This window comes from Excalfactoria chinensis, chromosome 6 (assembly GCF_039878825.1).
Source record: "Excalfactoria chinensis isolate bCotChi1 chromosome 6, bCotChi1.hap2, whole genome shotgun sequence".
Lineage (NCBI taxonomy): Eukaryota > Metazoa > Chordata > Aves > Galliformes > Phasianidae > Excalfactoria > Excalfactoria chinensis.
In genome coordinates, this window is record NC_092830.1 from 32,294,764 (window position 1) to 32,316,211 (window position 21,448).

The window sequence follows — 21,448 nt, forward strand, 5'->3', positions numbered from 1 at the left end:
ACCCGTTAGGAAAGCTGCAAAGCCAGCGAGGCACCGAGGTAACACAGGCAATGCAGATCTGCAGAACCAAGCATGTGTAAGAGCACATACATCTCAAAATTCCACCCTGATTTGCAACAGCCATCCTGTTTCATGATGCCTGGAAGGGAAGAACCCCTTCTAAGCCTCCTGTCAAGCCCATAGTAATATGACAAAGGACTGCCAGTACAGGGAAAGAAACTGCATCCAACCAAAATTCAAGCCTATTCAAGGGACTCGCTCAATTACACCTAAAATTCTCCTCCTGAGCATCTGCTATCCCAGCAACTACTGAAGAGATTGGAGGCTTCCTTTGTTGACCACCTTGTATTTGTCATTCAGTCAGAATTGCCCTTAAAGAAACAGCATTCTCTAAGGCTGAGACTCTCAAAAGCCAGGTTCTTACAAACATGTATGGGAGTGGAACTTAGAAGTTCCATTTCTTGCAAATGCGGATTAATTATCACAATTCAAACAATACTGTGGTAGTGCATTGTGGTGCTTTATTAGTGTTAGACATGCAATATTGTTTTAATGGGCAGAAATTAAAATATACCGAGATAACACTGTAATCAAATTAAAGGCGCTGAAGTTGCAATAATGAAACAAAAATAAAGGTTTTTCATGCATCCTAGGTTTATAGTTCTCACATGTGCATACAGCTGTGATTCTGTACCATTATTAAATGTAGACAAAGTACCATTGGTTGCACAAGACAAAATTAACCCTTAAGGTAGAAGTAACATTCGTATCTTTTACAGACTTCTTATACAACCTGGATCTTCAGCTTGTTTTTTACAGCATATCGTAATACAAGACACCTGGAAGCTTATAAGATGAACAGGAATGGCTCTATCACTTGTAATACAGTGGCTGCTTTGATGAACAAATTGTGAAAGGTAAAGTAAATGCTCCCTATGCCGTAGGAAATCATGACTCTTTCCAACAGAAACAAATCTCAAAACCCTTCATAAACAGATTAAAGTGCTACCTATTGCATATTAAATACTTCCAGTGCCCATACGCAGATTTAGAAGTTATAAATTCCTGAAAATAGCATTTCAAACTAAAAGTGCTGACAGAGCCTTACATCTAACATCATGAATGCAGCAGCACTACTATCCTTCATCACGGACTTCAAAGAGAGGAAGTTAGGCAACATGCTTCAAATATCACCATTTTAAAACCACAGAGCTAACACTCTATCATATCAGCAATAGTAATGGATACATAAACAGCAAAAAAAGCTTACTTTACATACTTAATATTTTTTCTTTAAAGCTGGAAGTGTAAATAAGCCTCCAGTGCAGCAGTAAACATATTAAGACAACAGTTGTTTTTAGATGCATCTAAGAAAGGGCATCTTCTAGAGGAAGAAATGCAGACTATTACCTAATGAGCCTGAGTTTCATTAGGTCCCCACATCATGAAGCCTTTCTAAATGCAAGGCAACATTTTCACAGCTGGAAAGTTACAAATAGTTCTTGATACGGAGCCAACGGCAATAAATGTAGCTATGTATAATCTAGGGAGAATGCTACATTCATTAGTAGGTGGAAAACCAAGCTAAACATAAAATACAGCAGCACGAGGTAACGTATATAAATATTAAACATCCTTCTTGAATGGCAGAAAGTTAATGTTGCTTAGAAAGTTGCTTACAAAACTAAAATACCACCTTGATACTTGTTCTCTGAAGTAAGGGAAGTACATTGCTACGGAGAATTTCCAAATACAGGGTGTGCATGGATGAACTTTCATACTTATTTTTGACAGAAGACACCAAAACAATGTGCCCCAAATTATCATCATTTCAGAGAAAGACTAATTGCAAGTGGCAAGTTATTACAATTTTTAAGTGATCTGTCAGAGAACTCACAATTTTGTCCCACAGGAGAAACAGAACTTACTTTGTTTTCAGCAAATAAATCACTCTGTATGAAATGTTTTCATTTGGAAGCTGCATGCTCCATCAAATACAAGTGGGATGAAGATGCATTTCAAAAATAGTCTCAAAAATATAGAAAAAAAAAATGGTAAGATTTTCATTTTAAACAGAAAATGACAGGTGTGCAATTTTTCCACAACTGCCCCAGAGAAGCTCATATCTTCAGCCATAAAAACTCTGTATAAAAATACAGAGTTGAAATTCCTGTAACTTTACCTTCTCCTAAATTGCATTTGTTGTTCTCCTCTCTTCCTTGATAAACTGTTGGAAACAAAAGGTGCGCTTATTCACTCACAGATCAGATAAAGACAAGATAGTGCATTCAAAGCTTCACTAAATTTCTTCACTAATGCACAAAAATTGATCTTTTCGCTACCTTTAATCTGCTTATCATTCTTTGTATGCAAATATGTCAAATGATCTGCTTTTAGTCAATTATGCAGTTTGATATTCTACATTTACATTCTAAAAGGAGTGATTTCAGAGGTGCTAAATATAGTAGAGTTTCATTTTAATAATAATAAGTTGGCTCACCAAGTGAAAAGTCATTGGAGTCTATTTACTTGTTAAACCCCACTGGTGTGTATGGTTTAATCATCGCGGATACTACGCATTGTCTCATGTGTACCAGTTAGTTTGAAAACGACTGCTGAATTCAAAACAATTGCACAACTCTCCCCCATTAACAATATGAGAAAGCCACTTGCCTGAGCCAAAGGCTGAAAAATTGTTCAAGAACTTGCATGGAAACACTGAGTAACTGAAATACATCTTGGTGTAATTAGGAAATTAAAATCTAACTGAGTGCAAAACCTAAGTTCCAACAGTAAACGTACCATAACTTCGTATATAACCTTTGGCACTTCGAATATATTACAGCAAATTTACAGTCATGCAGACTGTAAGTGGGTAAAAGGACATTCATGTGGTTTACAAGGTACAGAACTTGATGAATCTTTTGTCTCTCAATAGAGAAATCACTTGATGGAGTGGGCCTGTTCCTTTGTCTCTAACGACCAAATGGAGAGTACTACAATTAGGGAGGGATGACTGGAATTGCTGAGGTTTCATCCAGGCAAAATGACCCACACTGGTGGATCCCAACAGAGTGCTGAGAATGCTCAAGCTGTGTGAATTTTAACTCTAGGGGGATGGGAGATAGCTCCTAAAAATGGGAGAAAAGAACAAATGTGAAAAGGAGGAGAAAAGAATAAAGAAAAAGTATTCAAATAGTGGATCCTTTTCATCTCTTCCAGAAAGTAGTTATTTAAGATATTAGTAATCTTTGCAGCTTTCAAAACAAAAATATAGTTGTTTTTTTTTTTTACAGCATGGGAAAAAGCTTTTTTTCTTTCTCAACAACAGCTATTCCTGCTGTTATGTAAGAAAACAGATCAGGTGTGGAAAGAAAAGAAAATCCAAATCTAAAATATTCTCTGTACCTTTTTTTCCTTTTTAAAATACTTTCTTACTGTTTCACAGCAATAGAAAATCCAATTGAGCCTCTTATGAAGGAAATAATTAAAACCTACCTACATTAATATTGTAAAGATTCTTCTCCTAAACTATTTTCCCTTAATAAGTTAACCACCATATTTAGCCAATTTATTGAATAACAGATATTTTTTCCATCTGTCATCTGACAGTTATTAACTGATCAGGAAGACATTTGCTACATTCTTACATTTGCCTCAAGGAGAGCCCACTTTTAAAGTACTTAAAAGGAATACAGACCTTTTTAAAAAATTTAAGTAAAATTAAACCTAAGTTACCCCAGACATGTTTCAGCAATACAGCCTGTTTCTAAAGGCTTATATTTTGTTCTCATAAGTTTAAATAAACCTAAGAGACATACAGATATATATCATTTTAAACTCAACCTTAAATTGAGTCAGTTCTATATTCTCAGAATTATCATCTTTTTAAGTCAGCCTGTTCATTTTTCCTGTATTGTTACTGTAGCAGACCTTGACTGAACAAAGTATTCTTACCTTATTCCAATTTTTCTCCCATCCTACTTCTGACTCTATTAACACTGTTCAAAGTACTTCAACATATAAAAAAAAATGCATGCAATAACTTCATACAAAAAGATCTGCAAAATAATCCCATGTAATGAGCTCGCCACCAAAGTTCAATCATTATACACAAAAAATCTGCATTTAAGTGTAAATTAACTCATTCCCACATGTGCCATTAGTGAAATGGCATGGTATTTTTCACATTGCCATACAAAAGCATACTGCATACAGTATAGCATTTACTCTGCAAAGATTGCGCATCACTGTTTTCCTCTACTACATGTAAAACAAACTGCATTCCATTGCAAGAAGCCACATTTAGATTTAGTAAAGCATTCTACACTGGCTTGAAAACAGTGGCCTTAATGGCATGCCTTAATACCAGAATTGACATATTTGCATAATATTAATCAGCCGAGAAAACATTCAAAACAGCACAGGGTATCCCAGCTGACACGGCATGGACAGTGTGCACAAGGACACTGCATTCATGTGTGTTATTTACTCTACAGTAAAGATGCTGCAGCTAAGGTTGTTCTCAAAAAAGAAAAATGACCAAAGTTATTCAGCTAATGAAGTACCATTTTGGCAGTACCTGCTAGTGTTTGGAGTTAATAAAAAACAAATAACAACAACACAAAAAGCTACGCCACAGTCCCATCCTTCCAATGCCTGGAATTATTTAGAACGAAAAGGAATGAAAAGAAGTCAAAATGTTGAAATGTTATTTCCTCCCACGAATGTATTCAGCAGAAAGTATCACCCAGTGTCACCATCTCAACTTTTGGAGAATTTGCCAGCTTTTCGAGAAGGTTCATATGGCACTCTGAGAATACTGGGTGTTTCTTCCATCACTCGTACGAGAAGATTATCAATGTAATCCTCAAGTTCACGAATATGGGTGTCCTTCTTCTTAAGCTGTTCTTTATGTTTCAGCAGCTCCTGCAAAACCTCTTCGTAGGTGAGGTTCCGGTATCCTGCAGTGGTGTCAAAAGGATTTCCATCCTACAGGTTTAAAGAAAACAAAACAAAGACCATCAGATTCAATTAAATAGTTTTCTGAACTAAAGACGTTGACAGGTTGCTTTTAATATATTTCTTATGTAGACCTCTGACATAGGACATTTTTCTTATATTCCTCCTCCTTTTACTCTAGAGCTTTTCCCTGCAATATCCCTTCCACAGCAAACAGCTGGCGATATGTTGCCCAGTTTGAAACGTTTCCCACACTAACACATCAGGAAAAAAAAGGCTGTTCTCAGGAAGATGTGCACACAAGTTTGTGAACACCTGAGCAGTAACCCCAACAAATTGTTAGCAGGTCCATTTGGGAAACCCACTATAAGGTAACGTTAATTACAGCAGAAAAAGAGCCCTGAGAATTCCAGCCCTACCGTAAACTTTCCTGAGTTCTCGTCTTTAGAGAATATTACAGCAAAACATTTACTTAGCTTTAAATGACATCAGCCCTCATCTGTCTTTCATATTCTATTTTTAGTTGCCAGCAGCTTGCCAGGCCTTGGCCTCTGAAATATACATTACAACTTCCAATTTTACATTTCAGGTGAAGTTAAGAAGACCCAGAGTGCTTAAGGCAGAAATGTGTACTGCTACAACACCCTTCTGCATTGCTGCCTTCAAAGCAGGAAGGGCACAGAAATAAGCAGCAGAGGAAACAGCAGTGTTTTGCTATCAATTTCTGATGACACTGAATACAGTTATTAGCAAAGATGGGCAAATTGGTCCCTGTAAGAAAGGTCAGCATGCGAACCAAAACACTATAATGCCCTATTCTGTGCCAAGAGATACAGCTGAGATCTTCAGTAACCAGATAATGATACATTTGGCAATTTATTATTGAGAAAAAGATTGTTTAATCCCATATGGCTCCATACTGACAAGTTGGCACGTCAAATCATTAACATATGCAGGTGCCCAGAGTTTTCAGCTAAGCCCAGTAAGAAAAGATGGTGCACTGCAAACAAGCTGAAGTACCACAGATCAAGCAGCCACTCTCCATCAATTAGATTTTAATAGCAGCTCTTCAAATTAGGTGCTTTAAGGATTTTTCACTGCATTTGAGATACTAATAGCACATTTATGTAGGTGTATTTACTATTTTGAACTTCTATTATCGAGTTACGGCATTTTACATTATCAATAAGTCCCATTTTACAAAAATGCCTACCTTGATGAAATCCATAAATTGGTTACTAATTGATTTCCAACAAGTAGAGAAGAGAAAATAACTTCACTTTGTGGTCATCCTATTTTTAGCACATCTTCTTCCATAAGAAGGAAGCTAAATTTTATCTTCAAAGAACTAAGGGTTTAGGGTGGAAAATAAATTAAAACTTCAATGTGCAAAAATATAGAGTTTGCTTAATTTTCAGATTTGGCAAAGGAAGAGGAATATGCAATGATGTTTTCAATCATTATATAAAGTTTACTGGAAAACTGTGTACAATACATATGCTGTAAAGATGTTTTGCCATACATATGCTCCCGACAGATCTTCTGTGTAACTTATCAAATTAAACACACAGGAAAATTCTACGATGCTTTTTGTATTCAGAAATAGATACTGTTAAAGGTAGGAGGATTTTAAATGCCCAGTTTGAATAAAGGGTACTTAAATACCTATACCCTTAATGAAATTAAAGACACCAAAATATGTAATATAAAACATTAATCTTGTAGGAAAGTAGTGAAGAATGTGTTGCAAATAATGGGTTTGCTGTCTCAGCTGTAAGATCCTATTGAGGCACAGACTGACAACCAGAGGAGATGGAGGAAGAGGAATCAAAGCAATGGCCTGGCAATCTCTGATCGTCTCCATATTGTTCTAATGAGGAATTCTACTCTGGGGATATTATCTAAACTCCTTTCACATCTTTTGTCCTCCTTACTTCATCCTCCTTTCAGTTCTTAATTAGGCCTTAAAGAGCTCGTGCTGCCCTTTCAACTGGCTACTGCTCCCACTTAAGCAATGCTGTCAGAGACAGGTGTCGGCACCAGAGCAGGAGACACACAAACATAATTACTCAATGTGATGTGCAAGGAAGAAATGCAATAAATTGGTGAGGGCTATAATAGCAGAACCCAATAATAAATTACCTCAAACACCTCAGAAAGCAATCTGGAATATTTAAATATATATATATTCAAATGGTTTCATTCAAAACTCTGGTTGTGATGTAGTTTCTTCTCCTCCTAATTTGTATTTTGTATTAAATGAGCACCACCTCATAATCCTGCGGCTGACATTTAGAATAGCTGCTGTTCCGAAAGAAAAATCATCAAGGGTTTCTTTTATCACCTTTTAATCCTTTAAATAAAACAATCCACATATTATTTCTTAAAAGAATCATAACGGCGCTTTTACCAGCAATAAATTACACAATTTCCAGTAGCACATTTGCAAGCACGCAGAAAACTGTAATTACGGCCACTTTACAGACAATAGCTGCAAAGTTAAATCAATTTTTATTTGATGTGTTTTGTCAGAGATTAAGTAACCGCCTGGTAGAATTCAGTTTACTATCTGATCAAAGGCAGCATTCATATACGCTGACATCTCCCACCAGTTACTTGCATTAAAAAAAGCTTGGGTGTTTATAAAAACATCAAATATCATTAAAGGACATTTACATAAACCAGCAAAAGCAAATAGTACAAAGTCATATTTCCCTGTGAAACTTGTTTTCTATATATTGTAAAGATTGAAAACAAACCCACTTTTAAAGATTTGATCTATTCACAGAATAAATTTGAGCAAGACCACATTTTCTTCCAAAGATGCTGCACAGTCCATCTGCGGAGTTTGTTTTGTCTTTTCTTACTAGTACACATTTTTAGCTACTCTGACAGTAAAAAGAGTATTTTGAATAATAACTTTTAGTATTTATTTCTATTTTAAGTGTTTCCTGCAAGGCTGCTCATTTATTAGTTTTGTTATGAATCTCACCACGTATCAGCTCATTACTTCCATTTGGATGAGCCATCTAAAAATGGTCCTCCAGTCTCAGAGCCTGGTGAAAGGAAACACCTGTTATGATGGCTAATGGACAGCCACCTAGTGCAGGGCTCTCACCTGACTGCATTTCTCTAGAGCTCTCCATCATACCCCAGTGCTTCTTATTGCTCTCTCTGTACAGATCTAATTTTCCCATTCTTTTCTACATTGTAATACTAGAAGTTATCCAAATATTTTACACATTAAGCACAAAACTCTTCTTTATTTTCAAGTTCATTTAAGTTTTCTTATTTTCCAATTAGATTTTCTGGAAATATCGACAGAAGGCAAGACAAAAATCATAGAATGGCTTGGGTTGGAAGGGACCCTCTAGGATCATCAAGCTCCAACCCTTCTGCCACAGGCAGGGCTGCCAATCTCCGTACCTAAAACTAGACCAGGCTGCCCAGGGCTTCATCCAACCTGGCCTTGAACACCTCCATGGACAAAACAAACAAGCAACAAGCATTTCCTTATAAGAAATTAAAAAAGAACACTAGCTCATATCGTATTGGGCACCAGTTAGTTGGTATTTGCTGACAGCTTTTCATAACACTCTACAACTCACCATTGTTTTCCTGAGGTCCTCAGTGCCAGAAGGATTCACATTAAAACTGTGGAGGAAAAACAAACGTCAACTGTGCACACTTATTTGGCCAAAACTTCTACTAGATATTACTACTGAACTCAGAGTACTGGCTGCACAAGGCAATTATTACCATTTGTTTTCTTGACTGGTCAAACTTAGAATAACTAGGACAATATTTGAAATTCGTAGAAACTTTCATATGTTCTCTGTTCACAATTTTTTATATCCGTCATATGCTCAGAATAAGCAGTGCAAAGATATTACAGATTGGTCTAACCCTAGCAATTTGATTATTTCTAGACATATTTTATGTTTCTAAGTATTAAAAAAAATACTTCATATGAATTATTCTGGGGATAGATTCTGGGATGAGGTAGTTGAAATAAAAACACAACAACAAAAAGGCTAATATTCATTGCCAACTGTCATGGAAGCTGCCAAAGGAAAAAGGTCCTTTGAGAAATTCCACTGAGGTCACCAGGTTCAGTTAGAACTAAAAAGTTATCTTCTATTAACGTTCGCTTTATGCTTACAATTGAGTTAATAAACTACTATTTTATAAACACAGTGATTATCCCACATATTCAGAAAGCAAAGCTATTTCATGATTTTGTTGCGTGTAAATATTTCTCTCTCATCTGCAAAAGCAGCAGCAATTATTGATAAAAGCAGCCATAGTCAAAGCGTCAGACCCAAGAAATAGACACTGTTCACACAAGTTGATGCAATTATTTCCAAGTCTCCTCAAAAACCAATACTGCCACGTCCCACATACTTGCTATAGAAAGTTTTGAGAGAAAATTGAGTCTTAGAGAAAATATGCTCAGAATTTGGGTATGACTCACCAATAGTGCTTCCTCAGTAGCACCTTAGAAGGCATCATTCTTTCCCATCACAAAACCTACCATTTACTCAGGTTGCATGTATTGGCTGTCAAGGGTGGCATCTGTTAACAGAGCTTCAAGAAAACACATCTCTGTACCTGGCTGCACCAAAACTGGTAACAAGCTCCTGCAAATGCTATGACAGGCAGTCAGAAGTTCATTTCTTTCCTATTTTTCAGGCTAGGGAATCTCATTGGCATAAAACTAATGATTAATTCCACACTCAACAAGCTGATATGTGAATAAAGACAAATTAGTAAAAAAACAAAACAAAACAAAAACAACCTGCAATCTATGGTTGAAAAAATAATTTGGGAAATACAAATTGTACACTTTTTTTCCTTTTAATTTTAAATGTAGCTTGAAGTAAAAAGCACATGTCTTGCGCCCATCACTCTTTGATATCTGAAATTACAAGCCATAAATTTAATAGCGTAAAAATCATAGAATCATAGAATTACACAGGTTGAAAAAGACCTTGTTAAAAATGGAAGAGACATAGTGTACAAACCAATGTTTTATTATATGTCCTTTTATTTCATTTCAAAAATAGGCTTTCGCTCATATATAGTAGTTCAGAGAACCACCTGCTGGACTGAAGATATTAGAGGAAGATTGGATTACAGTCACAACTAGAAGTAAAAAGGCGTCTGGAGAATCAAGGTCTGGCTAACTCCCATTGTACCTGTTTGTAACAGCGATCTGAAGCACTCTGCCTGGAGTTTGCTGGAGAATAGTTTTGAATGATGGGCTGCATTCATCGGGTATTGTCTAAAAAGCAAAAAGGCAGGAACCCTCCCTCACGGTCTGCATTTTAGTTTCACACTGATGTGTCAAACACATGATGAACTTGCTTCATTCATGGCTGCCTTTTGTGATCCCAGGGAAAAAAAAAAAAAGAGTTAACTGAACTGGATCAAATTAGCTTGGTGAAAACCAAGAATGTCTCTATTTAATGAAGTGTGGCGTTAATTTGGGATATCTTTCTTTTGGGACTGTTTCCTCATGTTAGACAAGATATGGAATAATACAGACTGACTGCTCAACTGAGTGAGCTTCTGAAAGGTTAAAAAAGCAAAATCTTTCATTGCGCTGAATGACTTTCTGTGCAATAAGTTCTGGGACTCCCTTACACAGCAGCTGCTTAAAAGAAAAGGAACAGTTCTGACTATGAAAAGTTATGCTTCAAAATTAGAAATATAAATCACTGGCAATATGGATTAAGCTTTTATTTTCATCTAAAAACTCAGCAGTCACTTCTGTAACACTGCGAGTGCAATTACAAAAGAGCACATCTGTGTGTTTCACATGAAGTAATCTGAATATCCTTATAAAAAAACACATACAAAAAAAAACAACAACAAAAAACTTATTAAACAAAATATTCACCAATAAAACCCCAACCCTATGAATACTCCTATTTTAGAGAGATATGAAGAAATATACTACTTCTCAGTGAGGCAGGAAGAAACAGGTGCTGGGATCGCATGCAGCATGTTTAAGTCAGCCTGTCCAACCAACCAACGTGGGAGCTCCGCAGCCCCACCGAGCCTTGCAGGGTTTCCTGCCAGCTCCTCCAGCCTGAGGTGAACGTGAGCCGTTGCAGACTCTCCCAGCTGCACCCATAACTCACTGTCCAAGAGCCCTGCAATACCTTGAAAGAGCACACTGTAAAATTATGAATGCATGCAGTTGGGGGAGTTGCAGATATTGTGTATTGAAATTAACAACAGTAGGGTTTGTTTTTTTTCCAATTTAAATTTCAACACAACGTTACATCCCCGATGTTATTGCTTGACTTGATCACTTACATAGATTACAGAAAACACACCTCTAGCGTTACAGAACATGAACTTCACAAACATGGTGCTTAGGGAGGTGATTTAGTGGAGGGCTGTTAGGGTAGCATGGTTAGGCTGCAGTTAACCTTGATGATCTTTAAGGTCTTTTCCAACCTGTGTAATTCTATGATTCTACAATTCTTCCATGACTCCATAAGAGCATTCTGAATTTATCAATCTAAGCAACTATATGAAATCATGTCTTATTTTTTTAACTGCGTTACAATCCCAGCACATAGCCTAGTTATAGGCCTGTCTCTGTTTTTTCCCCAGGGCTTGATAAATTGGCAAGAATCTTCTGCTATGGAAGCATAAAAATATGTTCACAGCTTGAGGAAAAAAAAAATCTTTTTGTTTTTAGAGAGCAGTTCACTGTAAAAGTGACTGTAAAAATCTGGCATCGCAGGATTTTGTAATTACTGTTTCTCAATTATGCCCACACTAAACTTGCTCAGTGTACAAGTGAAAAGATGTTTCTTTTCTAACAAACAAACATTCTGCCAACTGCCCCTGAGAACTGAAGTCCAACTGGGTTCCTCTGGCTCATGAATCCTCATTAATACTCTATAACTCCCAGGTGTTACATCTGACCCTAGTGCCTACTCATTGAATATATCACCCAACCTACACAAACTGGCTTGTTCACTCTTCTTCCTGCTCACTGAGAGGAACTCATCTACCTTCTTACTCCTGTTTCCTTAATCTACTCAAGGAATCCAGTCACCTTCTATCTGCTCTGCTAATCCAGACAGGTTGGGAAACCTTCCTTCCCCATGGCTGCCCATTAGCAGTCTCATGTACCTCTAGGTCATGTCCCAGGTCACACATCAGACGACCCGTAGTTCTCGTCTTACAGCTAATAAACTTTCATTCACTCTGAGCACCTTTAAGAAATTCAGGAACTAATACTAGGAGGTAAATCACATCAGCAAGCGTGAGGATGCAGAAACAAGCTGAACTGAGATCATAAGCTGGTTGACCATACGAGCCACTCAGCTTCTGAATCCCCTCTAGCAACCAGAGGTAAAATAGACTTACCTGGTCCAGCACAGAAGTTAGTCATGCCCCCATTTCACTCAACTGGGAATCTAGTTACCTTTCATAAGAGTTCCTTCATATCAGATATTTTTACCAAACTAAATCCTATCCTTTTATTATTATTATTACTACAATTGTTTCTTAACATTTTTTACTGAACAGCAAAAGCTTGTTAGAATTTCTGGGGTTTACTAGCTTGGATTTCAACCCTGCTACCACATTGCTGGGGGGAAAAAAGCAATGAGAAATACAACTAGTATAAAATGATATTGGGGACAAACATACTGATTCTGCACAGTTTTTTGGATGACTACTTCATGACTACTACAGAACATCTCTGTACAGGTAATTAGCAAAGCTGTACCATGATTTTCTATCAGAGTCTAAAAACTCTTCCCCTTCCTACTTCTTGGTCTTTGCACTTACGATTCTTATTGTATTGCTTACGAATTTTTCTTTGGTTTATCACAACACACACCAGAAACTTGAAATATTAGGATACAGTTTAAGTTATTACCAAAGTAATAGAAAAACAAAAGAAATGAATAAAATCGCATACAGTTAATGAAACTCAGATACTTAGTTTTCCAAAGAATATTATTAGCCTGCTGTGCCTGGCAATGCAGACATCACTTTATACTCTGAGAAGGAATAACTGTCATGTCTGGCAGCTGAGCAAGCACGTTACCATTTATTTCCCAATCAGATTCTGGGGAACATCACTTAAGACACTTCACTACATAAATTGTCCTGCTGTCAAGACATGTTCCAAGGCCTTCTGGAGTTTGCGTAGCCCCACGAGGACACAAAAAGAATATCATTTTGTGTTGCTATCACTCCATTTTCTTAATATTACTATGACGTCCCATGCCAAGAGTTAACTGCACTAAAAACCCCGAACTTTGAATGTAAGATACACTTTTATTGCGAGCCATTTGATCCCAATCTATACGCATTCTTTACACACAGTCCTTTGGAAATGACCTGTTCATGAGCAGACTGCTGCGCTCTGGAGCCCTCCTGATAGCAGCAGGCTCCATGAAGGAGTCCCAGAAGTCCTAGTCAACATGCACTACCACGACACCTCAAATTTAGTGCAGTAAAAACAGCACAAGCACAGCAGTAATCAGATACAAAACTTGAACGATTTAACAAACAAACAAAGCTACCTAAGATTGTTAGGAAGAATTGTACTGATTTTACAATGGCTAGCAGTAGTAAAAAAACTTCTGACCAGACCAACACCACACATAAAACCAATGCTTTCCGTAACGGGAATAATTAAATCCATTAACATGGTTATCAATAAATAATCTAATTTTTTATATACTGGTTTTCATCTGTTCTATTATATTAAGCAGCCAGGAGTTAGAAGGCAGTATTCTTTGTGCTCAAATGCAGTATCACTCTGCCTTTTCATGCATGGAAACTGAAGTGGACACTGAATGAGAGCTGAAGAAAGCAGAAGCGAAGCAAACCTGAAATGCTGAACATTCCTCACTGTATTTCTAAGACTAACAGCAACACAAGGTGACAGTACTTAAACAAAACATCCCAAGCACTTTGAGACTGCATTATTTGGCCTGAAATGACATATATCACAGAAGTGCTTTTCTGTGGTTTTTTTTTTTCTGATGCATTAAATAAATTAAAGATGATACAAAAGCACAACTGACACGATGCAGTCATTCACAAATCAGTGAGGAAACTGAGAAGCAGATCTAAAATGGTGTTGGATCCCTAATCTGTGCACACATGTAAATAACTTCATTTTGAACATCATGAATTAGAACCCACGGCAGGCTGGCAGCTGGTTCTAAGGTTACTGGAGACAGACCAGGGACCTGTAGGTGTGCAGGGCTGCATTTGTGAGCTCTATCAGATGGCCAGACCTCTGTTTGCAAATATTTAAGTATCTTTAAATAATGGAACTTGTATCCAGCAGTCTGTAAGTACATTACTCATGTAAGTTCACTCATTATGAGGCATCTAGATCCAAAAGTGATCTACACAGTGGGCTCAACAGAACATTCATGTCCAACAACGTTCATAAACAAAAACAGTTTCATATAAAAGTTAGCATTGTAAAGCATTTAAACATTTCTGCTTTTATTAGGCAGCTGCACTACGCCTGAAGAACAAATGAATTATTTATACTCAGGAGATCACTAAGAATCCTCTACACTAAAGGCTGTGCCAGCACCTCCACAAGAAGACTCTACTTATAGAGATGCGTGAGCCAACTAAAACCAACAATAACCCTGAAGTACAACTCTGTATTGAAAATAAAGAAAGTGACTTTGAATGCTTAAAGAAATAGCACTAATTCTTAGGTTCTAAAAAGAAACAGAACTAAAAACCCCCACAAGCAAATAACAGCAACAAAAAAACCCTCGGTTTTAACTTGCTTCTGCATTTACTAATAAAGAAAATGGATATGACTATTCAGTATTATTTTTAAAGCAAACAGAACCAGCAGCACACTCCCCATTGGGACAGATGATGTGCCTCAAAGCCATTCAAGAAAGATTTCACACAGCCTAATGTGCACCAACAGAAAATTAAAGGTTCAAAATGTCTTGTTATTCAGCAGGAAGAACTTCTACAACAGCATTCCTGAAACTGACTTAGAATCTAATAAGAAGTGATTGGTGGTGAAGTCAGCAGGAAAGTAATACTAAGTACTAATATTACTAATTGTAGAAATAACTAAGTATTTCTATGAGCTCTCTCCAGGAATCAACTGTTCCATCTCATCCTCGTAAGGTAACAAATAGCCCAATCATTGATTTGTAGCAGCTTTAGAAATGACATCTTTATTTTCTCACCACATGGAGTAGTGATATTTCTAAATCAGATGCTAACAATCCTAGCAGCACAGACTAAGGATCCCTACATGACTTTGCTTTGTAGATTCCTGTTTCCTCTCATATACCAGTATTATATTTGCTTTAATGAATTAATACATACTAATAGTCTGCGTAACAATTAATGAGCTGCCATAATCCATCCAAATTCTATCTACCAATGGTCACATATGACTAGAAACATGGAAAGTCCAATTCCAGTGGAAAACAACAAAATGCTTCTATTTTAAGATAAAACAAAATTCTGAAAAGAGCAGTTCACCTGATGTCATTATTTTTTTTAATAAGAGAAATACGTGTCCAAGCGTCAGAACAGACTTCACTGCTCTAGCAAGCACAGCAATGAACTTCCTAGAGATCAACATTACTAAATAGGGTATACAAAAAGAGTCCAGAATTAGTGACGTGCATTGTGCTCTGGGAAAGAGTGACTACTTTGTGAGAGACTGCACAGCCATTAGAGCCATTGCTGGGGTTCATTCCAATGGAGCTGTGTCCAGTAACCACGTCCATCATATGTAACAAGCAACACTAGCACTATTTAGCAGACATTTATCTTTGATGTTCAAGCTATTGCACTAACAATTTATCTTCACTCTTGCTTAAACTAACAGATTTTACAAGTGCAGCTGACTGGTGTCAGGCCTCAGCTCTACCAACATAGCTCAATAAGCAGTAAGAAACTCTGAGCAACACACGGTTTTGCACTAGCCTAAGTGGTTGATCACCACGTATGCTAAATGTTCATAATTCCTTAAACTCAACATCAGCTGTTCCTTAGGCTCCAGATAGCTGATAAATGATGTTTATGAGCATTATTCCTATTGGCTACAGTGAATCCCAGTAATCACAGCTTTCCCTCCTAGAACATAATAGGTTTATTGCTTGAACTTGACATAAAGTGAAACCAGTATTCAGCAGGCAGCACAAGCTTTGTTTTATTTTCTTCACATGATGGAAGTGCTATTTTGTAGGTTATTTTTATTTTCTGTCTCTTTCTCCACACATGTACATATACCTATATACAAACACACTCATGTTCCATACATAGAAAACAAACCATACAGACATGCACACACTATGTATAATGTTTTGTAGTGAGCTCACACCTATCAATCCAAATTCCCAGATCTGGAATTTGATCAGACTAGTAACAACCTGTCAGCTTTAAATATTGGATTATTTGTTTCCCTGTGTCCAGTGCCTAAGATCTTGTTAATTACCTAAACTCCCTTTCTGTAGGTCTTGTTAATTACCCGTCTCCTGTCTCAGTGGACCTTGTTAATAACTTGTCCAATCTCTCTAAAAAGGTCCTAATAACACATTAAAATTAAAGATGCTTTTCTCTTAGCACTTGTCAAGTGGTGTAAATTGAGAAATTTTCACGTCAGTTTATTAGCCTACTGTAGTGTATTTTCCTAAACATAAACAATTTCTGAGAAACGATGCATAAGGTTTGGTCACTGCAAATAAAACAAATCTTTGTTTGCAAGGATTACTGTCAATTTCTGTAACTGTGTTCAATACAAAATCCACGTGGCTACTGACTGCAAATTAACCACTTGAAAGCCAAGACAACAAAATTAATTGTTAGTGAATGTGTTTAAAGATAATGTTAAGCTCTGCTGGGAAGCTCCCCCAACCTGCAGTCAGCGATGTCATGAGCTGCAGCTCTGAACTGCTGTTGCTTGATCAAGACTATCCAACCAGCTCAGATGGACTCGAGGCAAGACCCAAGGCCCAACAAACTGCTGAAAAGCTGCTTTACAGTGTTATTCACTGTACAGAGATATCAGGATCAAGACATGCACGGCCATGCAGCCAGCAACAGAAGAAACTATATGTTTTCTTCACATCTTGGAAAGAACTGGCGTTTCTTACCTGTGCATTAAAACACAACCTCATCCTTTTACCTGTTTACAACCATTTGACAGTCTGCTTTCTTCTGCATGTGAAGACTGGAAGAATTGTCTCCCACGAGAAAGTCGGGAGCTTTGACTCCTAGCAAATCTAATTACAGTGATTAGAGATGCTGCCCACCAAACATCCAATCTGTCCCTCTACCACAGCCATTTTGCAGAAAGGAACACATGCCTATGTCTCTGCTGTCTTAACACTGCCTGGATTCATAACTGCTGCCATTAACAAGATTAGTCTTTGCCTTGATGGCTGAACAACTGGAATAATGCAAGTATAATTATGTATAGTTAGAATAATACAAGAACAGTTGTAAATAGATAGTCAGAGAGTATCTATGGGAAAAACTCACCAACTGTGAGGCCTTCAGTCAAGATGGAAAACGCTGAGGCTTGCCACCATAACTCCACAAAGGAGCAAACTCCAGAAAGAGATGCTATTAGTGGTGGTCAGCCCTTAAATGAAATCTAGGAGAGGTGGAGTCAAGTTCCACCCCTTCTGGGAGCACAGCTGAATTACCTTCACAGTTGCTCCTGCAGCTGACCCCACACTTGCCTCAGATGGTTTAATCAGAGGTTCAGGCTGTGTTAACAGTTTCCCATACAATGGTAAATCTAGAACAATGGTAATACAGCAACAAAAACATTTAAACAAAAATGCATAACCAGAAGTTCTACTGGTAGTCTTTTGTACTTCCACTGATACCTAACCTAAAATTTGTCACCTTGCTCTAAAGAGAATATTAGCTAGGTAAAGTCAAGCATCAGATGTCCTAAAGCAGTTAACCAAACTGACCTTGATAAAAATAATAATTAAAAAAGAAAACAAATCTAGAAATGATACAAGTAGCAGAAGGAGCATCTAATGATGATGCTGACTACAAACATGCTGATTAAAAGAGGGGACTGCTGACATGTTTATTATTACAAAGACAGGTAAGGTCAGTCCATAGGTTATAAGATCCCAGCTATGAAGGGAGACAAGAATGCAAAGAAAGGACAAAAGGATCCAGGAGAGAAGAATCATCGAAAGTAAATGAGAACAAAAAAGAAAGACAAGAGGTAAAGAGGTGTCTCCAACCTGAGACCTCCTTCAATTTAAGGTAAACATGTAGTGACAGTTCTTAATGACTGGATTACATCATGAGGTTGTATAAACCCTCTGAGATCTTGTTAACTAGCTGACAGAAGGGAAAAAAAAAAAATCCAAACAAGTCTCCTGTGGCTGATCTGAGGTATAAATATATATTAAAAGGCTTTTAATTAACCTATTTATACATATTACTGACCTGGACTGGTTGGTTTAGTGGTTTGTGGGTTTGGGGATGAAGAGGTCTATTGGGAGTGCATGGAATTTTCTTGTTTTCTTCCTCCAGTTTGTACTACTAGCCTCAGCTTGGCCCCATGGCTTAACCACACATTTTCCTGTTCAGTTTCATCAGATAGGGATCCACGACCATTCCATCAATCAGAGCAAGGCATGGCTACATAGCGGCTAACTGGGAGATGAACTGCAAAGCAAACTCCTTGTCCACCCCAGAACACTGATTTTGGACACACCTCGCTAAAACGTGCCGCCTGTTTTACTTGCAAGATGGTACCCATCAAAAAACTTAATAGCATGCTGGGTAAATAAACAGCAACACAAAATCCAAATTCCCCATGTGTGCTTCCTGCATGCTGAATTTGTTACTCAACCTCATTTATTTTATGCTCACAGCTTTATATGCTTCTTTCCTCACAGTATTACTAACTCCAAAAATTAAAAATGGATCCTATTCAACAAATCCTCTGCAGATAAAAGGTAAACTTAAACTGTAAACTTATTAAGTATGCACATTTTGAATTAGTTTCTGCTTCAAAAGAAAATCATTGTTCAAGATACATACAAAATAAACTTTTTTTTTTTTTTTTTTTTTTTAAAGATGCTCATAGACCATAATAGTGGAGGGTATAAAAGCTCATAACATAAATTACTGCATGATACATACTATTCCAGAGTAGCTGACTTATAAAAATGGTCATAATGTTTTCTACTGTTGGCTTTTTGGAAATAGCAAAAAACTTTTGATAAGACAAGTAGTTATGTTTACATAAAAGTCAAGAACTAGTAAAAGAGACTCACACAAGAAGAGGGAATGAAAGACCAGAACCCTTCTGAATGGGCACTGTGATGAGCTTTTTAATTACAAAACAAAGAAAAAACAAGTCCATCATGATCGTTATTTAAGATTTATATTTATCAAGATCTGTTGCATTCAAAACTTCAAAAGATTTCACTACTGATATCTAGCATCTGCCCGAACACATTTTTTCATTTAAAAAAAATATTAAATGCTATGTAATTTTAATTGTTATTTAAATTAGTTCTGCTTAAAGGAGATTATTTAAATGAAAGTTTAACTTCTGACAAAGCAAGCTACATCCTAACCTCACTTTAATCTAGAGAAATCCTTTATTAAATAAATAATATTCTAAGACTCTGGCTGTAAATACTTTATTCAAGACAGTAGAACTGGCTTGACTTGTAGGAGGCACTAAGAAGATGAGTCACTGAAGTCTGTATGAGCTTGTAGACAACTAATCTTTTCTACAGTTGGCCCATTTCAGTTTACTAAATTCACAACCAAGATTAGTTGTGTTGAGAAAGTGATTTGAAGTTTTAAACAGAAGTGTAAGAAGTGTATATGTTGTAACCTATGAATAAAAAGAAGCTGGGATACAGTAAGATTGATCTGTCAATTAATTTCTGACAAGGTACAAAAAACATTTAGGAATGTAAATGAATAATCACCTGATTGATTATGAACACTGGTTACAGAATATGTAGTGTGAGACTATATACATAGAGGTATATGCAATCTAGTAAACAAAAGCCAAAGGTGAAGTGATATGTTGTGTATATATATATATATATATATATATATACATATATATTTTTTAATTTAAGGAAAATACGTAAACTGTTGATAAGCAAACAAAGATTAAAATAGATAATTTAAATCAAAGTTTCTTATCAACTCCTGTAACTCAAGTCATTTTGTTTAGCATATAAACTGCTGCCTGGTATAAGGCCTTGAATACACATGAACTCAGGAAAGCTACAGTGAGCCAAATGATTCCAGGCATGATAAGGGCCAGGCAGATGCTCTCATTTTGAAACAGAACGGTCTCTAGTTCTTGTGCTTTAATATATAGAATCTACACCCATTCTTTCCAAGGCATTTGCTTTCATTGCTCAAACCTTTCATTTATTCTGTTCCATCATACTCTAACAATTAAAACTTCTTCCTCTAAAACCTTGCCTTGGACTGAAGGTAGTGCAATAGCTAGCAATGAACAAGGTTTTCTGCATATGCAAACCCAAGAAGAGTCACAGTAATAATACATTTACTAATATAAATGTAACTTCTAAATAAAATATAGAATGAAAAGGTTAAATTACATTAAAGGTTCATAAATGTTACTTAGAAACAATAGAAATTGTTAAATTCCTATTGATAGTTAGGAAAACAAGGACTGTGCCCCTCAACATTCCAGACTTTCATTTATATAACCTGTTCAAGATAGCAGATCAAAATGCAGCCAAAACCTACCTTGAAGATGGCAAGATGCTTGTAGGCTTGAAGTTTGTCATGAACGGATTAGTTGACTCATAATCAAAACTCTCCTGATGAGTTTCACCAAACGCACTCGGTGATTTCAAGTCAGTGGAGCTCTCCGATCCCCCATTGCTAAGTTTATCTGACCTCCTGCTATCTTTTTTGCCAGTCACTCTTTCAAAAAGACTAACTTTCTCTTTTTTCTCTTTTCTAATTTCCTTTTTGATTTCAACAGGTTTGGAAAACAGACTTATGTTTTGATCCCACGTTGCTGGGCTTTCTTCAAATGGATTCTTCTGTCTTGGCAGTGTAGCGAATTTTTGGGGTAATGAAGCACTCACGTTGGTAAATGGGTCATTCTGTGCTTCCAGTGCAGTTTCATCAGCCGTGCTGTCCAATTGATTCATTTTAGAAGTATCAATACTTAATGTCCTCCTATGCGGAGATTTTAGACTCCCTGCAAACAATCTACCATTAGTATGTTATCGATGAGATACTACAGCATAGTTCATAACACACAGAAAAAATATTTTAGCTTTGGTATAGATGGTTTGAAAGTGAGTTTCAGCATTAAGCACCCTTGACTAAAAAATCTGCATTTAAAATATCAACAGCTCTGGCACTGTCTTTGTGGTATTGATGTGTTTAAGGAAGAAACTACAGCCTTTTTTTTTTTTTATGTATGAGAACTAGGTTCTAGAAGGAATAC

At 36.8% G+C, this 21,448-nt stretch overlaps 1 protein-coding gene across 1 annotated transcript in view; it reads right to left on the reverse strand.

Annotated features, from left to right (window-relative positions):
* Positions 1-499: 499 nt before the first annotated feature.
* The window catches only part of RAB11FIP2 (RAB11 family interacting protein 2), a 32,753-nt gene continuing 11,804 nt past the window's right edge, over positions 500-21,448 (reverse strand). The window contains exons 3-5 of the mRNA XM_072339782.1: positions 20,734-21,196; positions 8,571-8,616; positions 500-4,992 (exon numbers count right to left, since the gene is read on the reverse strand). Of these exons, the coding sequence (XP_072195883.1) occupies positions 4,765-4,992; positions 8,571-8,616; positions 20,734-21,196 (737 nt within the window). The 3' untranslated portion in view covers positions 500-4,764. The remainder of the gene's footprint in view (positions 4,993-8,570; positions 8,617-20,733; positions 21,197-21,448) is intronic.